Source organism: Leopardus geoffroyi, chromosome B2, assembly GCF_018350155.1.
Source record: "Leopardus geoffroyi isolate Oge1 chromosome B2, O.geoffroyi_Oge1_pat1.0, whole genome shotgun sequence".
In the NCBI taxonomy this organism is placed as follows: Eukaryota; Metazoa; Chordata; class Mammalia; order Carnivora; family Felidae; genus Leopardus; species Leopardus geoffroyi.
In genome coordinates, this window is record NC_059332.1 from 113954992 (window position 1) to 113976217 (window position 21226).

Consider the following 21226-nt stretch of genomic DNA (forward strand, 5'->3'; position numbering starts at 1 on the left):
CCCAATGTAGTGTGTGTGTGTGTGTGTGTGTGTGTGTGTGTGTGTGTGTGTATACGTGTTTTCAATATTCTTGGAGTCATATTATTTTTAACTTGGTATACAGGTATTTTTCTCCCACTTGCCATTAAAATCACTTTCTTGGGGTACCTGGGTGGCTCAGTCGGTTAAGCGTCTGACTTCGACTCAGGTCATGGTTTCATAGCTCGTGAGTTCAAGCCCCATGTTGGGCTCTGTGCTGACAGCTCAGAGCCCGGAGCCTGCTTTGGATTCCGTGTCTCCCTCCCTCTCTGCCCCTCCCCCACTCGGGCTCTGTCTCTCTCTCTCTCTCTCTCTCTCTCTCAAAAATAAATGAACATTTAAAAAAAATAAAATAAAATCACCTTCTTTTAGGCTTAAATCTTTCATAAATGTCATTTCTAATATGGCCACAGCTGGATGGATGTGCCCAAATGTATACACATCAAACATGTTTTTAAAAATATTTTTTTTTTCAACGTTTTATTTTTATTTTTGGGACAGAGAGAGACAGAGCATGAACGGGGGGGGGGGGGCAGAGAGAGAGGGAGACACAGAATCGGAAACAGGCTCCAGGCTCTGAGCCATCAGCCCAGAGCCTGACGCGGGGCTCGAACTCACGGACCGCGAGATCGTGACCTGGCTGAAGTCGGACGCTTAACCGACTGCGCCACCCAGGCGCCCCTAAAAATATTTTTAAAATCTCTGTGCATAAAATGGATTTTATATTTAGGATAATTTTCTTAGGGTAGATTCTGAAAAAAAAAAAATGCATTCCTATTTAAAAATGACCTTAGCAGACATCAACAGTTGTCATCATCAAAAAAAGGCAAAAATTCTCAAAATTTTTAATTGTTTTTCATATACACCAATGCCTTAGAGTAGCATGGTGGGGGATCTCTAAATAATTTTCTTCGAACAAATTTTATTATTGTAAACATCAAAGTAAACAGCAGTGTCAAAGAGGTCTGTGGTTTTCAAATGAAGGCAAAGTTTACATTAGAAGGACTGGCTGGGATAAAGAAGGTGATGTATCTATCCTTCTGGCGTCAATGCTACTCCTGTCCAGATCTTGGTCTTTCTATCTAGATTCCCTTTTACTTTCCCTGAATTTGGACTTAGGGCTGTCATCACTCAAGACATTTTCAGTTTTGGGGGAAGATTCTAGCTGTATGGGCTAGAGTTCTAATTAATTGAACCCTATCTAATTAATTGAGCCCTATGCTTCATTACAGGGATAAATACATAAATTATTACCCTTATACTCTACTTCAATATTCTTAAAATGTGTAAAAATTTAATAACAAAGTGTTTTTGTTGTAGAAATTATGAAAAATGCAGATAAATTCACAGTCCTTTTTGAATCCTGTTTCTTGGCTTCCACTCACCTACCAAACTATCACAAAAAATTACTTGTTAGTTTGCTCTAACTGCACTGTCCAAAATGGTAGCTACTAGTGACATGTGGCTAGTAAATGTAAATGTAAATGTAAATTATATTTAAATAAAATTAATATTGTTAATCATAGTAGCCGTATTTCAAATGCTCAATAGCCACATATTGCTATTGTGTTGGACAGAGCAGATATAGACCATATCTGTCACTGAAGAAAGTTCTGTTGAACAGTTCTGTAGAATCAAGTCCAGGAAGAGATCATGTAGTAGGCAGAATAATGCCACCCCTAAAGATATCTATGTCCTAATCTCCAGAATCTGAAAATGTTACCTTACTTGGCAAAAGAGACTTTACAGATGTGATCATAGTTAAGGATCTTGAGATGAGAAGATTATCCAGGATTATCTGGGTAGACCAATTGTGATAACAAGGGTTCTTAGAAGGAGTCAGGCAGATCAGAGTCTGAAAAAGATGTGCTTATCAAAACAGAAGGTAGAGTGATGTGCTTTAAAGGTGGAGGAAGGGGCCTTGGGCAGAACAGAAATGGCCTCTACAAGTTAGAAAAGGCAAGGAAACAGACCCTCCCCTAGAGCCTCCTGAAAGAAGGAAGCACTCTGACACTGATTTTAGGGCTTCTGACCTGCAATACTGACAGATGGAAAGTTGTATTGTTTGAAGCATTAAATTTGTGGTAATTTGTTACAGTAATGCTAGGAAACTAATACACATGACAATAGATATTTCCATTCCTCTCTTTATGAATACTAACTGTCTCCAATTATTTCTATCATAAATAAAGCTACTATAACATTTTTCTATATACAGAAGCAAATATTAGATAGTGAAAAGTGCTGTTGACAAAAATAAACCACAGACAGTGTTAGTATATTTAGATCAGCAGGGATATGTGCAGTGTTATGTTGGTAAACGTTTAACAACTTCCTTTCCAGAAAAACAAGAACTAAAAAAAAAAAAAACCCAAAACCCTGATTTGTGCATTTGCCAATTCCCATGGTGTAAATACTTTTGGCTACCAACATCATGTCATTGAACAAAGTTCTGGGAGGATAAGTCAGCTTTTGCACACTGTTGGATTTGTGTCTGTGCATATATGTATGGGTGTGTCTAGGTTTTTATGTGTTTACATGTGGGGGGGTTCTATTTTTTTTATTTGAGTGCACACACGCGTGTGAGAGAGAAAGCGCAAGAGCGTGCACACACAGGGGAGAGGGGCAGAGGGAGAGAGAGACAATCTTAAGTAGGCTGTATGCTTAGCTTGGAACCCAACGTGAAGCCTGATCCCAAGACCCTGGGATCATGCCCTGAGCCAAAATCAAGAGTTGGATGCTCAACCGACTGAGACACCCAGGCACCCCTGGAGTTTCTATTTTAAATAGGAGGTGTCTCTGATACTTGTCAGAGCAGACTCTTGAAGGAAGTGATGGAGACACTTCTGCAGATAAATGAGGAAAAAGTATCCTTGGCAGAGGGAATAGTAAATGCAAATACTTGATGGAGGAGTGTTTGGTATATTTGATGGATTTCAGGTGTGCCTGAAGGCTATCAGAATGCTAATACAGTTAGAGAAGCTTGAGTTGCTTAATTGTGGTAAGTAAAGTCAGAGTTAGTTGTGCATTTGTAAGGGTATTTGTACTTGAAAGGCAGGTAAGACCTCATAAGTCATTGTAGAAACTTTTATTTTGATGGAAATGGAAGGGGTTTGAAAAGAGTAACATAATCTGAGTTAAATCTGGCTCTTCTGTTAAGGAAAACAGCAGCCTGAGACACAGTCAGGAGGGTGTTGCAATAATCCAAGTAATAGATCATGGTGACTTGGCCAAAAGTTATCAGATGTTGCAAATAGAGCTGATGAAATTTGATGAAAGATTGAATGTGGGGTGAGAGAAAGAGAGGAGCTAAGGATGATTCCAAGATTTTGGCTTTAGTAATTGGAAAAATGAAAGTGTCATCAGCTGTGATAGGTAAGTTAGTGTGAGGATATTTGGAATATAGGGGCATATCAAGAGCTAATTTTGGGTATGTTAAATTAAGATAACTAAAATTCCAGTCTGGTGGAGAATTGGATACACATGTCTGGGAAAGAGAATTAGCTGGAGATGTAAATTTGGTATTTAAAGTAAAAATACTGGATAAGATCACATAGGGAGAGTGTAGATAGAGAAATTTAAGGACTGAGCCCTGTGCTTCAGTATTTTGAGACAAAGTACACAAGGAGAAACCAGAAATGGAGAATGAAGGGCCATGAGGTAGGAGGAAACCAAAAGAGAATAGCATCAAATTAAAGAAAATGTTTCCTGGAAGAAAGAATCATAAAACCCAACAAATACTCCTTGTTTGTCAAATATACTGAAGTTTCAGAATTGACCATTGAATTTTAAAGTGTTATTAATTATGTTGACCAAAACAAATTTGTTACAGAGATGGGTATAAAACTTCGACTTGCAGTGGCTTCAAGAGAGAATGGAGGAAAGGGAACTGGAGACATCAAATGTAGCCAATGCTTTCTAGTTTTTCTGTGAAAGGACAGTAGCTAAAAATAGGATCTAAAAAGGGATATTAAAAGGCTAGAGATATTACAGAATGTGTGTGTACAGATGGAAAAAAAAATCAACAAAGAAGGAAAATTCATGAAGTAGAAGAAGGGAGAATTGCCAGAGAATGTCCTTAAGAAAGGGAGAGGACAGGGATCTAGGGCCCAAGTGGAGTGGTCATAGATGGTTCATCAGTGGGAGAAAGTGGAGATTGATGGATAGATATGGTGGTGGGATTATGTGGAAAGTCTCTATGGGATGGTTCTGTTTTGTGAGTGAAGCAATGTTATCAACTGAGGGTGAGGATGGGATAGGAGTGAAGGGAGGTTTGAGGAAAAGAATGGGTGAATGAAAAGACTTCAGAAAGAGCAAAAGACTCCCGGAAATACTTAAAACCCACTTGAATGGTCATGAATTTAAATTAAGACCCAACACAGACCTGTCTTGTGTATTTTAATTAAGCCAATATCAATTCACAGATGCAAGCACAGAGTAGATTGAAATTGTAATTTAAACAGGGATGGAGGTTTGTCAGGTGAGTATAAAGGGAAAAAGAATGGCTACAGAGCTAAGGCAAAGTGTGAGGGAATATTATAATAATGCACAATGGACTGTAGGAGGGAGGATAAGGAGAAGAGTAGGGTTTGGGGTCTGGTAGGAATAGAAAGAAAGAGGACTACTATCCCAGTGTCGTCTAAGAATTGTTGGAGTTGGGATACTGGCAGGAATGAGTTGAAAAGATAGATGAGGTTGAAGAGTGAGACAACTGAATTGTGAATATGGAACGGTATAGTATTTGGTGATGACATGGCCTAATGTATGACTGCAGGTGTGACTGGATGATAGGGTGAAAGATAGCATCATCGGCAGAGAGAAGGCCTTGGAAATGGGAGGCCAGATAGTGGAATGAGCAACTGTGTGGATATGGAAATCACAATAATTACTACAGGTATAGTATTAGAGGTAATTACAATGAAAATCACAGTGTTCTCAGTGTGGTCCTCAGACTAGCAGTGCCAACATGGCCTGATTCGTTAGAAATGCAAATTCTCAAGTCCCATCGAGATCTATTGAATCAGAACCTCTGAGAGTGGTGCTTCACTGATGCACAATAAAGTTTAGGGACTAGTGTCCTATAGCACAGAAGATAAAAAAAGTTAATTGGGAGAAATAGCAAGGATTTCAATGAGGTAGCACTTAAACTACACCTGAATTTATTGCAAGGTTAAGTGCAGGGGCCTTAAAATGAAAAGGAGCAGCATTTGTAAAGAAAAGCTAGAGTCATAAAAGACCTCAAGTAAGATCAAATGAAATTATGTAAATGTGTTAATTGTTAGGCATTAATATCAGAAAATCATGTCTTGTTAGGAAAGCATTGTTTCTTCAGGAATCCTGATAAAACATCACAAACATTTATTCATCTACTTCTCAGTCCGCTGGTATTAGGTTCAGTAAGTGTAATTGCCTTGGCATACAATCATTTTCCATAATTTCTCAACACTTCTGTGAAACACAGGAGAAATAGTTCTAAAGCGCTGATATTACACAAAAGTCGAAGAACGGAAGCCTGGCCCTTTAATGACATCCCTGGGCCCCCACCGAGGAGGGTGTTTTCTACTCTGGCGCCTCCGGGGGCGGGGCTTGCGCCAAGCCTACGTCACTACCGAGCGCCGGGCGCACTCCTTTGGCGGCGGATTCAAACGTTCGGGCTGGGGTATCGGGCCTGAAGGAGTGTCCCAGCGGCTGGGTGCTTCCTGCTGTCCGTTCGGGTGTGAATTTCAGTGCGGTGCCGGGAGGATCTTGGTAGCGAAGGCGGCTAGTGCCTGAGGGAGAGAATGGCGCCCTCGACCACAGTCTCCCAGAGAAAGAAGATAAAACGGAAGGCTCCCCGGGGCTTTCTTAAGCGCGTCTTCAAGCGACAGAAGCCTCACCTTCGTCTAGAGACAAGTGGCGACTTACTGGTGAGATTCTGTCCCTTTTTTGGGTGGGAGTGGGGCAAGGAAAGGTAAAGGAAATAAACCCCAGGTTTTATTTCGCCACCCCAGCTCTTTCAGGCCTCCGTTTAAGGCGTTTCCAGCAATGACTAGGGCAGGTTTGCTCCGGTTTGGCTGGTCAGTTCGTATGACGCTTAGTTGTCCCGGGGCCCGCTGAAATATAAATATCCGGACCTTTTTTACGGGAGGCTATTAGCCACATCATCTTACGAAAATTAGCGTTAATTTCTGCTTTTGGCTTTTACATATCACTTTTCCAGAGCACAGTCTGGTACTGCGCTTAAGTGTACTTGAGAAAGGTATGAAAGATACAGTTAAAAAAAAAAATCTGGAATTCAGGCTGGGTGATATTTATCTCTTGTAAAGGGTATTACTGACATGGCTTTTAAATGTGTACCTCCTTCCTTGCCTTTCTCCCTTACCCCCATTTTTACTTAGTTAACCAAACATATTTCCCTATTTCCTCTACTTTAGCTTACTTATTAAAGAACACTGATGTACGTTTACTTGTAAGCAGTGTGCTTTCAACTGTGAATTTATTTTCCTAGACAAATAGAGCACCTGTTAGTTGAGTTTTCAAGGCAAACCAGTAAAACTTGTTTATCTTACTCATAATCCTGCAGCATAATGCTCACAATAACCAAAACCACTGTGTAATATTTCTATCTTGAAATAAATTGAGAGTTTTTATGTTGTATGCCTGGAGCATATTGTTTTCTAGCAGAATAAACACTCTTTCCCTAGGTTTAAACCAAAAGAGGCACTTCCTCCCTTTTGTCACGAGCTTTTTGAGTAAAGGAGCCATTGTAAGTGGGCACCTAATTTCCAGGAAGTCAAGGTAAAGAATTGTGGGTAGCCAGGATATATGGCTTGGAGAATGTCTTCAGAATGCGTCATCTATCTGTTCTTAAGCTACCTTGGGTGTTTTCAGCTCTTCTCTGTAGCCTTCCCGAATTCACTAACTGCCTTCCCATCTGTTGCCTGCAAGTGCAGCGTTTCTGTATTTGCTAGAGTACTATAGAATTGTCTTCACTTTTCCATTATTTGGTTTCTGAAGCCAAAATAGCTTTTTTTTTTTTTCTTCTGGGAAAAGTAGCCCTTCTGATATCTCCTGCCCTTCCTTTTTATCCCTTTCGAGACCCTGTAAGAAAAGACAATACAGTTGACCCTTGAATGACCCCTTCCACCCCCCCAAAGTTGAAAATCCATGTATAACTTTGACTCTGCAAGAACTTAACTACTAATAGTCTCTTGTTGACCAGAGCCTTACTGGTAACATAAAACAGTTGATTAACACATTTTTTGTATATGTATTACATACTGTATGCTTACAATAAAGTAAGATAGAGAAAAGAAAATGTTAAGAAAGTCATAAGAGAAAATGCATTTACAGTACTGTATTAAAAAAAAAAATCTATGTTTTTCAAGAGTCATCTTATGTATACAATTTTGAATGCCCCTCTCCCCCAGTGGCAAAATAGCATAATGAGCTGGATTAAATAAAGTGATCTGCAGAACATTTTTAGGAATTTATTCTGGAGTTTTCATTGGTGCTGGGTTTCTAATTGGAGGGGGAGGAAATGTACCTGCTCCAGAATACCTATGAGATTACAAACTGGAGCAGATTATTTGGCAGAAATTTCTCAAGTAGTCAGAGTCCTCCCATATCCCTCCCTGAGCTGCCTGCCTCAAAGTGATCCATGGACAGGTGGGTTCTATTGTGGATTGGGATCCAGGTGTTGTAGGAGACAAGGGAAATGTCAAGCAGTTGCAGTGGTAGAGGAAAGGAGGCTTCTGTTGGCATCTGTTCCTAGGTTGTATGCTTGTCTTTGGCTTGTGTTGGTTCTCCTTCACTGTCTTGTATATGCCATCCATCACCTTGGTTTCTTTGCTTATGGTTTTCTGCTTGCTTTTGACACTTTGTAATCTTATCCAGCAAGTGTCCCCCGTCATCCATAAACTTTTCTACAATTATGGTGGTCAGTTTTGATCTGTTTTTTCTGAACTTTGATAGCAGTGATTACAGTTTAGCTATTGAGACTCTGGCACTGTTCTCTAAGTTTCATATGTCAGTTTTGACTCCCAGTGTGGTATGCATCTTCTTGAGAATAAGGAACCATACATATCCTTTTGTCTCCCATTATCTTTAAAAGAAAACTAATCCACTTTTTTTTTTTTTAAAGAATTTATTTTTAAATAATCTCTACATTCAACGTGGAGCTCAAATTTACAACCCCAAGATCAAAAGTTGCACACTCCACCAACTGAGCACAGCCAGGAGCCTCAAAACCAATCTACTTTGTATATAGGTTTGTCTTTTGTATATAGTATTGTTGTCTTTTGTAAGGTTGTCTTTTGTATATAGTATTTCTTCTACCTGAAAATGTCCTCACTCTACTTGGTAAACTCCCAGTTTCAAAATCTAGTTCAAATGCCAGCCGCTTCCTGAGTCCTCCTTAATCTTAGGACCAACTTTATCTTTCTGTATCATCTATGGACAAATGTTTGTCTTTAATTTCGTATAGGTTTGGTTCTCTCATTGGATGGGGACTTTGAATTGGGAACTTTTTGTATTCCTACTCTTTGGTATAATACTTTGAGTATTATGAGTATACAACTAGTGTTGGGAATGCATGGTAATTAATGTGGGTTGATTATTATTTATAACATTTTACTCATAAAGTCTTTGTGTTATTTCATAGTTCTTCTGCACTGGCTTTTTGTTGTTTTAATTTATGACTTGATTGTATATCCCCATGTCCAGTACTGGTGAGTACATCTGTTAATCTGAATAAATTGTTCAGCTTTCTCATGGATTAGTTGTTTTTCAGATTTCTCACTAGTAATGCTGTGCAAATATCTGGATGCTTATGGTTTGTGTAAAATTGAAAAGTGCTATGATGAAGGGAGGAGGAAATCAGGCTGGCCCAGTCTTTTGGCCAATTGACACTGTAAAGGAATGGATATTTCTTTGTAAATTATCTTTCGCTTTATCTTTCAAGCAAACTGACTTTTTTTCCCAAGTAAATTTTTGATAGAATGGTCATTCTGAAGTTTGAGTGCCTTGTGGGATACCTTAAAATTTGTTTTTGTTAGGACCATTTTAATTTAAACCTTAGTGCATTTGAGTGGCACCACTCAGTTAACTGTTTTATGACAGAGGATTAGGTTGCTTTAAAAAAAAATTCTGTGACATTAAAAAAAGTAATATTAATTTGTCTCAGTACCTGTGGCTCATGTTTATAAGGCAGGTCTTTCCACATAGGTTAATAGGGTGAACTAAATCTCAAAGCAGTTTGGGAATTTTTGTTTTTTGCCTTTTCATTTTTTCAAAAGTGAAGTATAGTTGATGCACAACATAGTGATTCAACAAGTGTGTATGCTCTGCTCACCACAAATGTAGCTACCATCTGTCACCATACAACGCTGTTACAATACATTGACTATATTTCTTGACTTGTACCTTTTATTCCCATGACTTGTTCATTCCAGTGACTTATTCCAGTGACTTATTCATTCCAGTGACTTATTCATTCCATAACTAGAAGGCTGTATCTCCTATACTTCTTCACCCATTTTCCAATCCCCCCATTCCCCTTCTCTCTGACACCCATCAGTTCTCCAAAACAGAGTGTGGTTCATTGCAGATTGACTAAAAAAATTTTTTTGCCTAATTTGTGGAGAGATGGACAGATCTAATTGTTGACTACCTTGTGTGTGTGTGTGTGTGTGTGTGTGTGTGTGTGTGTGTGTGTGTAAATGGCTAAAGATTACTGAGGATACAATGTTGGGGAAATTAGACGTAATTCTTCCCCTTATATAGTACATTGAGGAAGACAGGTGAGAAATTGCTGCATAATGTATGTAGTGTGTACAGTTGTGAGAAGTTCAGGGTGCATAACCTTACATATTGGGGGTAGTTGGACTTTTCAGAGAAGTCTACAAACTAGTAGGATGCCGGTAGGCAAGGTTGTATTTGAATACCAAAAGAAGTTCAAAAGACTTACTATAGAACTGTGAGCTGAGAATGGTGAGAGATGAAACTGGAAAAGCCTAGTCAAATGGGGTTAGTATTAAGGAATTTATCCTGGGCATATCTGGAAGCTATTATATCTTTAGAAGTAGGAAATCTAGATTAACAGGAAATTGTGCCGTATTATGGAATGTTTTTGCTGCAGAAGGAAATGGGCTATCATTAGAAGTTTAAAAAAGAACTGAATGACAGGGCATTACGTAAAGAATCAGAATTGGGTGCTTTACCCTAGAGTTCTTGTGAGAATTAAGACAGCACATCAAAAAAAAGTACCAAAGGACTATCTCTTTCCATAGGTTCTTTATCTCATTAAATTTAAATTCCCAATCTCCTCTATTTTTTCCAAATATCACTAACACATTCTTAAACGTCTAAAACCAGCTACTAAAGATTTCTGTATAATATTTAAATTTAAAACACCACATTATCTAGTTATTTAATGTTTAGTGAACTGTGGAGGAGTGGTTGTGTGCAGTACACAAGATAGTAAATATTAGATGAGTATTGTTCTACTGCAAAGAGCATATAATATTATATAAATGACCAATATATTAAAGATATTATCTAGCTGTACCTAAATGATTAATATTTATTTGCTTATGTTATCTATTTTAATGTTTTAAAAAGAGCCTTAAAGATTAGTAGTAGTAGATATGATTATTTTGATATGTTGGATGACAAGTAACTTGACCTTTATATATATATACTTTTCAGTAAACTTTTAATATTTCAATTATTAACCTTTTAAAAAAATGTTTACTTGTTTTTGAGAGAGAGAGGTAGAGAACAAGTAGGGGAGGGGCAGAGAGAGAGGGAGACAGAATCCCAAGCAGGTTCCATGCTGTCAGTGCAGAGCTGGATGTGGGGCTTGAACTCAAGAACCATGAGATCATGAACTAAGCTGAAATAAGAGTTGGACTCTTAACCAATTGAGCTACCCAGGTGCCTCTAACATGTTTTTGAATAGATATTTCAAATTAAATATCTGATTAAAATATCTTAAGCCCTTGGATTATAGCATGAGAGATGATTAGCTTTAAATATAATTGTTGATACCTTTTGATTTTAAATTTTTGGGAAATTCCATTATCAATTCAAATTTATTTGGAACTGGAAGGAAGAATATTTGCTACTTAATAGAGTCCTACATAAACTTTGTAATTATGCTTTACAATAAATGGTATCATCTCTGGCCTTTGGTCAGCCTTATATAGATAGCCTTGTTTCATGTATTGCAATGACTAAGTCTCTTTTGTGTGAATTTAAGTTGGACTTATATTAAATTGAATTTTGTGTTAGTGAATTAACTTATACTAGTAAATATTACAACATTAAATTTTGGAATCTTATTTTTAAAAACCATTATTTCAGAGTATCAGTGTTTGAGTTTAAAAGCCCTTTTGAATTTTCTCTTTCAAGGTGCACCTGAATTGTTTACTGTTTGTTCAGCGTTTAGCAGAAGAGTCCAGGATGAATGCTTTTGAGGATAAGTGTGGAGTCATTAAAAAGGAGCATGTACAGGCTGCAGCAAAGGTAAAATCTGACTTGCTTTACTTGAGCAAGAATTAACTTAAAAAATATCCTCTAGTGTATCCCTTCTGTCTGATTTGGATTCCCTCTTCAGCTTTGTTGACTGAGTTGATGCTTGGCTTTTTTTTTTTTTTTTTTTTTCGATTATGCTGGCATCCCGGTATAGTTAACAACAGAGTTGGCATGAACCAGGCCCAGAATGCCAACCGGTTATGTCACCACTTCTCCTAGTGGTGTGACACTTGCCTAGGTACATGGCAGCCTAGGCAGCTGCCTACTGCGGAGGGATGTTTGGCTTTTTATGTTAATGGGTTTTAATTATGGAGTTAGATTTTCTTTTTCTATATGTTTATATTGTGGATTTCTGATGGAAAGATTCGTGGCCACTGCTTTATCATTACTTAGGGGAAGATAAATGTTTGGCTGCTAATCTGTATGATTTAATAGTAGGCCGTATATAGTTGACAGGGTTTATCACCTCGAAATTTATGAGAACTTCATGATCACTTAAAATTTTCCTAATTATTTGTTTTTCTAACTTTGGCATTCAAATGACTTATGAATCAAATCACTAATATAAACAGAGAGGATTGTGTCTTACTGGCATTTCTATACAATGTAAGAGTATGATGCCTAGGGTAGTTTTTTCCCAAATATATCCCAAGATCACTATTTTCATTTGATGTTAGTAGATGCCCCATCATAAAATGCTTTGGGGGTCAGATAAATTTAGATGACATACTATATCTCTTTGAATAGTCACAATATTTTATATAAAGGTTGTTTCTGTAATACTACGCAAGAAATTGACAACCATGATTGACTGGGGGATGATGTGGGAGAAAGACTTATTTTTGACAGTCTACCTCTTGGTAGACTTGTTTAATGTTTTTTTATTTTGAAATTATTATAGACTCACAGATGCAAAAATAATAGAGTTCCCATGTACCTTTTATCAGTTTCCCACAGTGTTATCATCTTTATGTAACTGTATTTATGTAAAGTTATAAAAGCTTATGAGATGCAGCAGTAAAGAAACTTGTTGAACTCTATTTAACTTAGTATTTTAAAGATTTGAGTGTATAATATACTCAGCATTTTGTAAATTTGAGTATGTTGTACTTTCTTTTGTGGTATTAACGTGTAGAACCAGAGAAGTTACTGGCCTGGGATATAGACCTACTTGGTGGCCTCTGTGGAAGCTTAGAAATGTACATGCCCTGATACTTTTTTATGGGCTTTCAATTATCTTATATTCCAATAAGTTTCTAGACTATTAAAGTGAATATAAGTCTTTTTCTACAGGTGAAAAGCAAAGCTTAAGGGCTTGAAGAGTGTATGTGCACATTTAAAATTTATAGTTTGTTTTCATTAATTATAGGTGTACTTACCTATAAGTAGGTAAATTCTTTAGAAAAATTTTTGGATATATTTTGGTCTAATGCTTCCTGTCTTTTACAGCTAGAGATCTAATTTTATTTTCTCATGGGCTATATGTTTTGAAAATTGTCTATCTAATGAGCTTTTTAGCATAAGATGACTAGTCTTGGTCTCTAAATTGATATGATTCCAGCTCAAATGTAAGAAATTTGGTGTTACAGTGGATTTGTATTGCTTTATAGTTGTTAAATGCTTGATTTATAATAGGATTTTCGACTTTTGGAACATTCTTTAGCTCCCTGGATTACTAAATTGTCTACAAACCTCAAGTTGGGAGCCATTAATCTGGGTACTTTTGGCTTACGTTTGAAGAAATTGACATTCAGAAGTGACTATAAAACCAAATTTTGAGAATTGCATGTTTCACATTTTTTGAGAGAAGTAGACTATTTTAGGGAAGTCTATGACCATTATAAGGCAAAACATTCCCTAATCACCTTCTAAATTGTATTTTACAAATTCAGAATCTTGCATATTATACACATAGGATGATTTAACATTTTGTTGAGGAATTCTGTTTTATTTGCCTTGTGTATAATATGAATCTTCATTTTTTCCCCCTCACAGGTAATTCTAAAGAAGAGCAGAGGTTAGAAGTCAAAGAACCATTTTTGAAAATTATATGATGTATTATTTTAGGTGGTAACAGATCTTCAAAGCACTTTTTATATATCAGCTAAATTGTATATTAAAATATTGGCTAGTTGTGGACTGTGTGTATTTGTATATTTTTTACTGATATTGGAATATCTCTAACACCTATGACTGTATAACTTTTTTTTTTTTTTTTTGAGGAATCATTTCATTCACTTTAAGTAGCCTCATTTTACTTCCACTTTATTGGTATTGCAAATGTTTTACATAACAAAAATAACATTTTACTATATAAAGTAGTTTGAAGAGATGTGATTTTAGAATTAAATTTATATGGATTTAGATTTTGTTACAATTAACTATGGAATCAATTTCATTTCTAAAGACAATGTGCAGTGAATCTCAGTACATTTTAACACTGATTTTTAACTTTTTAATGCCTTCATATAAGCAATGCAATTTTTACTTTACACTATTAATGACATTTCTCAACTGAAAATATCAGTGAGGTGTTTTCAAAACCTGTCTCTCTTCCTGAGCCAAAAAAATAACAGAGCAAACTTATTTTCTCTAAGTAGATTTAATAGATAGGTGTTTTATTTCCTCTAAGGAATCTGTTAGAAGTTCTTGTGTATCACCTGATAGTTATTTTTAACTTTTTATTTTGGAATAATTATAGATTGCAATATGAAGTTGCAAAGATAGTACAGAGAGGTCCCCATGTACTCTACATCCAGGTTTTTGCCAATGGTTATATCTTAAATATTGAAGTATGACAATCAAAACCAGGAATTTGATATTAGCATAGTGTGGGTGTGATTCTGTACCATTTTATCATATGTAGATTTGTGTAACTGCTGCTGCAGTCAAGATACAGAACTGTTTCATTACCAGAAAGTTCTCCTTCATGCTATCCTTTTTTTTTTCATTTAAAAGTTTTTTTTTAATGTTTAACTTTTTGAGAGACAGAGACAGAGTGCAAGCAGGGGAGGGCCAGAGAGAGAGGGAGACACAGAACCCAAAGCAGGCTCTAGGCTCTGAGCCATCAGCACAGAGCTTCACGCGGGGCTTGAACTCACAAAAGTGAGATCATGACCTGAGCTGCAGTCACAGATGCTCAACCGACTGAGCCACCCAGGCACCCCCATGATGTCCTTTTATACTTACGCCTAGCCTTCTATGGACACTCCTCCCCTCCAGTCCCTAAGCCCTGACAGTCACCAATCTCTTCTCTGTTTCTATAATTTTGTCATTTTGATGGAATCATACAGGCTATGACTTTTGGGTATTTATTTATTTTTTTCACTCAGCATAACTTCCTTGAGATCCATTCAAGTTGCTGCATATATCAGTTCATTTTTGTTACTTAGTCGTATTCTATGGTATTTATGTACCACAGTTTGTGCAGCTATTCACCCATTGTAGGGCATTTTGATTATTTCCAGGTTTTGGCTATTACAAGTAAAGCTGCTATGAACCAATGTGTACAAGTTTTTATACAGATAGAAGTTTTCATTTCTTTGGGATAAATGCCCAGGAGTGTGATTGCTAGGTTGAATGGTACGTTTGTTTATTTTTTAAAAAAGAAATGGCCAAACTATTTTCCAGAATGACTGTACCATTTTATATTCTCATCAGTTTATGAGAGGTCCAGTTTCTTCACATTCTCATAAATATTTGTATTGTTATTTTTTATTTTAAGTTGTTTTGATGGGAGTGTGTCTCATGGTTTTTTCCATTTCCCTAACGGCTAATGATATTGCACATATTTTCATATGTTTCTTTCTCATCCATTTTTTTCTTTGGTAAAATGTTTCTTCATTGCTTTTGGCTACTTTCTACTTGGATTTTTTTTTCAACATTGAATTCTGAGAGAACTTTTTGTAGGTATGGGTCATTTGTCAGATATGTGGTTTGCAATATTTTCTGTTGCTTTTTACCCTCTTAACATGGTCTTTTATAGATCAACAGCTTTTTTTTTTTTTTTTTTTTTTTAATGTTTATCCATTTATTTTGAGAGTTTGAACCCGGGAGGGGCAGAGAGAGAAGGAGAGAGAGAATCCCAAGCAGGCTCTTTGTGGAATAAACCTAGCAGAGCCCAATGCTGGGCTTATTCTCACGGACCTGTGAGATCATGACCTGAGCTGAAATCAAGAGTCAAATTCTTAACTGACTGAGCCACCCTGGTGCCCTAACAGTTTTTGATTTTGATGAATTCCAACTTAATTGGGTTCCCCTCACCTCTCACCCTCTGCCTTTTCATGGTATTGGTGTAATGTTGAAGGAGTCTTTCCCAAGACCTTGGTCCTAAAGATTTTCTCCTATATTATTTTTTTTTACAAGTTTTATAGTTTATGTTTTAATTTCTGATGTATTTTGAGTTAATTTTTGTATGAGGTGTGAGGTTTAGGTCAAGATTTAATTTTTTGTCTGTAGATATTATTTCAGCACCGTTATTTTGAAAATACTGTATTTCCTCCATTCTTTTGCAGTTTTGTCACAGATCTGTTGGCCATACTTGTGTGGGCTGGTCCTGAGTTCTCTATTCCATTAATTTGTCTCAGTTGTTCCACCAATAACACATAGTCTTTATTACTGTGGCCATATAATCAGTCTTGAAATCATCTGGAGTGATTGCTCTCACATGATTTTTGGTCAGAATTGTTTTGGCTCATGCTCACTTTGGCAGCACACGTACTAAAATTGGAACGATACAGAGAAGATTAGCATGGCCACTGCACAGGGGTGACATGCAGATTCGTGAAGCTGTCGTGTTTTTAAATGGCTATCTGAAATAAAGACTTGAATCCTTGTTGAAAACTGGTAAAAAAAAAAAAATTTTTTTTTTGGCTCTTCTGTTCCTTTGCCTTTCCATATAAATTTTAGAATGATTTCGTTTGTATCTACAAAAAAAAAAAAAAAAATCTTGCCAGAATTTTGATAGGAATTGGATTAAACCTGTGAATCAGTCTGGGGAAGACTTGGCATCTTAACTATGTTAAATGTTCCAACCCATTGATATGGTATGGAAAGTCTCTATGTTTATTTACATCTTTGATTTCTTTATCATTGTCTCGTAGATTTCACTTTTTTATCATTTTCTTTGTGTTTAGAGAACTTCCTTTTGTCATTCTTTTAGGGTAGGTCTCTGGTGACAAATTTTCTTTGAATGTCTTTTTTTTCAATTTTTTAAAATATTTTATTTTTGGGAGAGAGAGAGAGAGAATGAGTGGAAAGGGGCAGAGAGAGAGGGAGACACAGAAGCTGAAGCAGGCTCCTGGCTCCAGGCTCTGAGCTGCCAGCACAGAACCCAACACAGGGCTGGAACTCACAAACCAGGAGATCATGACTTGAGCCAAAGTCAGACTCTTAACTGACTGAGCCACCCAGGCACCCCCCTGTTTGAATGTATTAGGATGTGATTTTCCCATCATTCTTGAAGCATATTTTCACTGGATAGAGAATTCTGGTTTGACTGTTCTTTTGTACTTGAAAAATACTGTATCATTTCCTTTTGGCTTATATACTCTTTGATGAAAAAAATCTGTAATTAATGCTTTGTATCTTTGGCTACTTTTAAGAGTTTTCTTGTCATATTTTAGAAGTTTGATACCATGTGCTTTGGCATGGATGCCTTTGCATATATCCTATCTGGAGGTTACTCTGGGAATGTTTTTCTGCCAAATTTGGGAAATTTTCAGCCATTATGTTTTTGAATACTTTTTAGCCCCATCTTTCTTATTTTGTGGGTGTCTAATGACACAAATGTAAGATTTTTTTTAAGTTCCATAAATTCCTGAGGCCTTTTCTTGGGAAGGGGGGAATGTCTGTTTCTCTGTTCAGATTGGGTAATTTCTATGTTCTGTCTTCAAATTCACTGCTTATTTCTTCTGTTTCCCCATTCTACTGTTGACTCATTGAGGGTTTTTTTGGTTATTAAACTTTATAGTTCTCAAAGTTTCACTTGTTTCTTTATCTTATATATCTTTCCTGAGACTTCATATTTTTTTTTCATTTAAGTATGTTTGTAATTATTCAATAATTTTTATGATGGCTGCTTTGAAATTCTTGTTTGATAATTCTAACATCTGTGCCATCTTGGTGTTGACATTTGTTTTCTATCATTCAGTTTGTGATCTGTTGATTCTTGGTATTCTGTGTGTTTTTTTAATTGAAACTTGGACATTTGGGGTATTATGTTACAAGACTGGATCTTATTTAAAACAGGACTTTTTTGGCACCCTTCTTCTGGTGGATAAAACCTGATACTGCCTTGTTACTGCTGGTGGAAGTAAAAGTCCAGGTTCTTCACTTAGCCACTGTTGATAGCCCATGATGGTGAAGGAAGGAGCTGTCTGTTGTTATTGCTGGGTAGAGGTGGGAGTTTAGGCTCCCCACTGGGTCTTTGCTGATACCATCCTGATTGGGAGGGGGAGAGGTATTTTATTATTGCTATTCACTTGTATTCCTCTGGTGGGACGGTAGCCGTGTTACCCTTGAGCAGTGATGAAAAGTTCCAACTTTACTAGTCTCTGATACCACCCAATTGGGAAGGGATAGTTTTTTTTTTTTTCCTACAGCATGAGAATGAAATACCAAACTTCTGGTCTTCGCTGACTGTGAGGGTGTGCTTCCATGATGAGTGGTAAGGGTCCTGCCTCTCCAGTAGGTTTCTGATACCTCACCAACAAGGAGAGGATGGGGTTCCTTGTTAGTGCTAGTTATAGATGAAATTTTGGGCTCAAGATGAACTGAAATTACTAGCTTCTCACTTGGTCTTCTCTGACATCACCCTGGTAGCAGGGTTTGGAATGCTACGTTATATTCTGGCAAGAGTAGAAGTCTAGGCTGTCTACTTGACTGTTGCTGAAGGGAGTGAGAAGTGGAGGCTACAGTTTTTATCTGTTGTATTTGGCTGGAATAGATTGGTTATTGTCTTCAATTTTTGTCTTGCTTGGATACCCCTTTTCTTGTCTTTTGGTTAGAGAGAGTAGCTTTTTAGAGGGCTTTTCAGTTTTCCCTCTTTTGTTTGTGCTTATTGGTGTTTTCTGAGTTGCCAGCTTCTCTAATATCCAGTCTAGGGTAGAAATGGGAAAAAGAAAACCCAGTGTACTCATCACTGTATTATCATTATTATTATTATTTTTTGTCCCAAGTTTCTAGCTAGTCTGGTGTTTTCTTTATATTTTTCAGAGTCTCCTTATATATGGATGAGGTGTGTACAGCCATCCTAGTGGCCTAATCCTCTGTGTAATTTATTTAATTTCTTTAGAGAAAAATCCCTTCCACACTTCCCCCCCCCCCCCCCCCCGGGATAAACTTCAGGGAATGGACTGTCCCACATACAGATCACCAGTTAAATCATTTTGTTATTGTCCTTAAGTCTCTTCCTCCATTGTACATGGCTGTCTGCACTCAGGAGAGGCCCAAGTTCTGCCTCAGCAGGTCAGCTGCTTCTGCTGCAGCATCTTTTATTGTTACCTGTAACTTCTTAGGCTCTGCCTCAGCACTCTTTGCATCTAGAAGTTTCCTGAACTTTTGAATGCCTGTATCTTATCTCTTCAATTTTGGTTTATACCTTTTTATATTTTCTTATTTTAATGGAGTCTAAGGAGGGAAAGATTGTGTGTGTGTGGTCGGTCTTGAACAGAAAGCCTTATGAATTCTTAGTTCAACATAAATAAAATTTAATAAGTTAATACTTCTAAAGCATTAATGTGCCAAGGTTTCAACATATTATTTGCAATATAAATACACATTTTTAACATAAAACTATGTTAATATGAGGATAAATTATAGATCAATATTAAGATTTTTCATAAGAATGTATAAAATTGGAAAAACATGCAATTAGAATAATTCATGCTGAAGAGTTCTGTAAATGTATGTAATATCAAAATCTCATTTGTCACTTGTCTTTAAGAGCTAGATTAGGGAATATTGGATCCAGGACAACTAGAACTAATGTATTTGGAGTTAATATTTAAGATTTTTTAAAAATGAGGTTTTCCCTTGTGCTTGCTTTGGCAGCACCTGTATTAAAATTGGAATAATACAGAGAAGATTAGCATGGCCCTACTCAAGGGTGACATGCAAATTCATGAAGCATTCATATTTTAAAAAAATGAGATTTTCTCATCTTTTCTGTTTCTTATATGATGACAGATGAGCATAATATTGCAGTTAGGCCCACTACCACTTCCTGAGAAGACTTTCAAATAGTCTGGACTTATTCTTACAGTGTCTATATTAGGTTTCTATATACAAATTTTCTACCTCATCCCAACTTTTAAGTCATGAAAACTTCTAGGAGAGTGGGCTAAGATTAAACTTCTCCAATTGAAGGGCAAAATAGGATTCTAATCGAGTATTTGGAGAGGCCTGGAGGTTTTTGCTCCATCATTACAGACCATGATATTGCTAACCTGCAGGAAAATACAAGACCAAAAGAGGTATGTGCTTGTGTTCTGTGCACACAACCTGGGGAGTAGGATGGGATAAGGGAATTGGTAGAGGTAAGAGTGAGTACAGGCGCGTGAGTGTCATGTGGGTTTGGCACCTCTTCTGGGAGGTTTTTTGTTATAGGTAGAAATTTTACTATCTTGGTAACAATTATAACTCCCAACATTTCATGAGAGTTAGAGACTGAAGTAAGCCAGAAGCAAGACATAGTGAAGATAGAAGAATAGGAGAAATTCATTGGTTTGTCTTCTGTGTCTTATATTTATATGCCACCCATCCCTCACGCCTGAATAAGAAAAGATGAAGATAATCTAGAATATAAGAACTCCCTGAAAAACTTCCTTTAATATTTTCTTTAGTGTCTTAGTAATAAATTCTTCGTTTTTGTCTGTGAAAAAAATTTCAACTTTAAATTTGAAAGATATTTTCATTAGATATAGAATTCTAGATTAGCTGTTATAGCACTTTAAAAATTATTCGAGGGGCGCCTGGGTGGCGCAGTCGGTTAAGCGTCCGACTTCAGCCAGGTCACGATCTCGCGGTCCGTGAGTTCGAGCCCCGCGTCGGGCTCTGGGCTGATGGCTCAGAGCCTGGAGCCTGTTTCCGATTCTGTGTCTCCCTCTCTCTCTGCCCCTCCCCCGTTCATGCTCTGTCTCTCTCTGTCCCAAAAATAAATAAACGTTAAAAAAAAAAAAAAATTATTCGATATTTTCAGGCTTCCATCATTTTGTTTTGTTTTGAGAAATTCAGAAGACTTAATATGTCTTTCTTTCTTTCTGTTAGCAAAGGGTTTCCTTTCTGGTTTTCAGCAATGTTACTGTGATTACTTTCCCTAGGTTTGTTTTCTTTGTTCATTTGCTTTCCTTTTTATTTTGCTTGATGTATCTGAAAATACGTGGCGTCTTTCATCAGTTTTGGAAGATTCTTAGTCATTATCTTTTCTGATATTGGTTCTGTCCATTTTCTTTTTCCTCTTCTGGGATTCCAATTATGTCTTATTAGACTTCTGACTATGCCACTTGTCTCTCTTAGACTCCTGTGTTTTTTACATTAATTTTTTTCTCTGTCCTTTAGTTTGGTTATTTCTGTTCACTTGTCCCAGGTTTACTAATTTTGTCTTCTCTATTTCATCTGCTCACACACACATCAGATGAGGTCTATATTATAGACCTTTTTTCTCTCTTCAATGCGTTTGGTTCATCTATTGAAA

General features: G+C 36.9%; 1 protein-coding gene and 2 non-coding genes across 3 annotated transcripts; all 3 read left to right on the forward strand.

The window, feature by feature from the left end:
• The first annotated feature begins 5484 nt into the window (after positions 1-5484).
• CENPW (centromere protein W) lies at positions 5485-13671 on the forward strand. The gene is made up of 3 exons (XM_045499491.1): positions 5485-5924; positions 11410-11523; positions 13528-13671. The coding sequence occupies exons 1-3, from the start codon at positions 5799-5801 to the stop codon at positions 13552-13554; spliced, it is 267 nt and encodes an 88-aa protein (XP_045355447.1). The 5' UTR covers positions 5485-5798; the 3' UTR covers positions 13555-13671.
• A 2556-nt stretch (positions 13672-16227) lies between these two features.
• On the forward strand, positions 16228-16334 carry LOC123609998. The gene has a single exon (XR_006718038.1). It is a non-coding gene; the product is annotated as a U6 spliceosomal RNA (small nuclear RNA).
• Positions 16335-19568: 3234 nt separating this feature from the next.
• On the forward strand, positions 19569-19674 carry LOC123609997. Its single transcript, XR_006718037.1, has one exon. It is a non-coding gene; the product is annotated as a U6 spliceosomal RNA (small nuclear RNA).
• Positions 19675-21226: the final 1552 nt, after the last annotated feature.

Bases quoted from the DNA above. Each gene is read 5' to 3' on its own strand.
- CENPW (XM_045499491.1), top strand. From the start codon at position 5,799: ATGGCGCCCTCGACCACAGTCTCCCAGAGAAAGAAGATAAAACGGAAG. The intron at 5,925-11,409 runs GTGAGATTCTGT...TTCTCTTTCAAG, and splicing joins AGACAAGTGGCGACTTACTG to GTGCACCTGAATTGTTTACT. The intron at 11,524-13,527 runs GTAAAATCTGAC...TCCCCCTCACAG, and splicing joins ATGTACAGGCTGCAGCAAAG to GTAATTCTAAAGAAGAGCAG.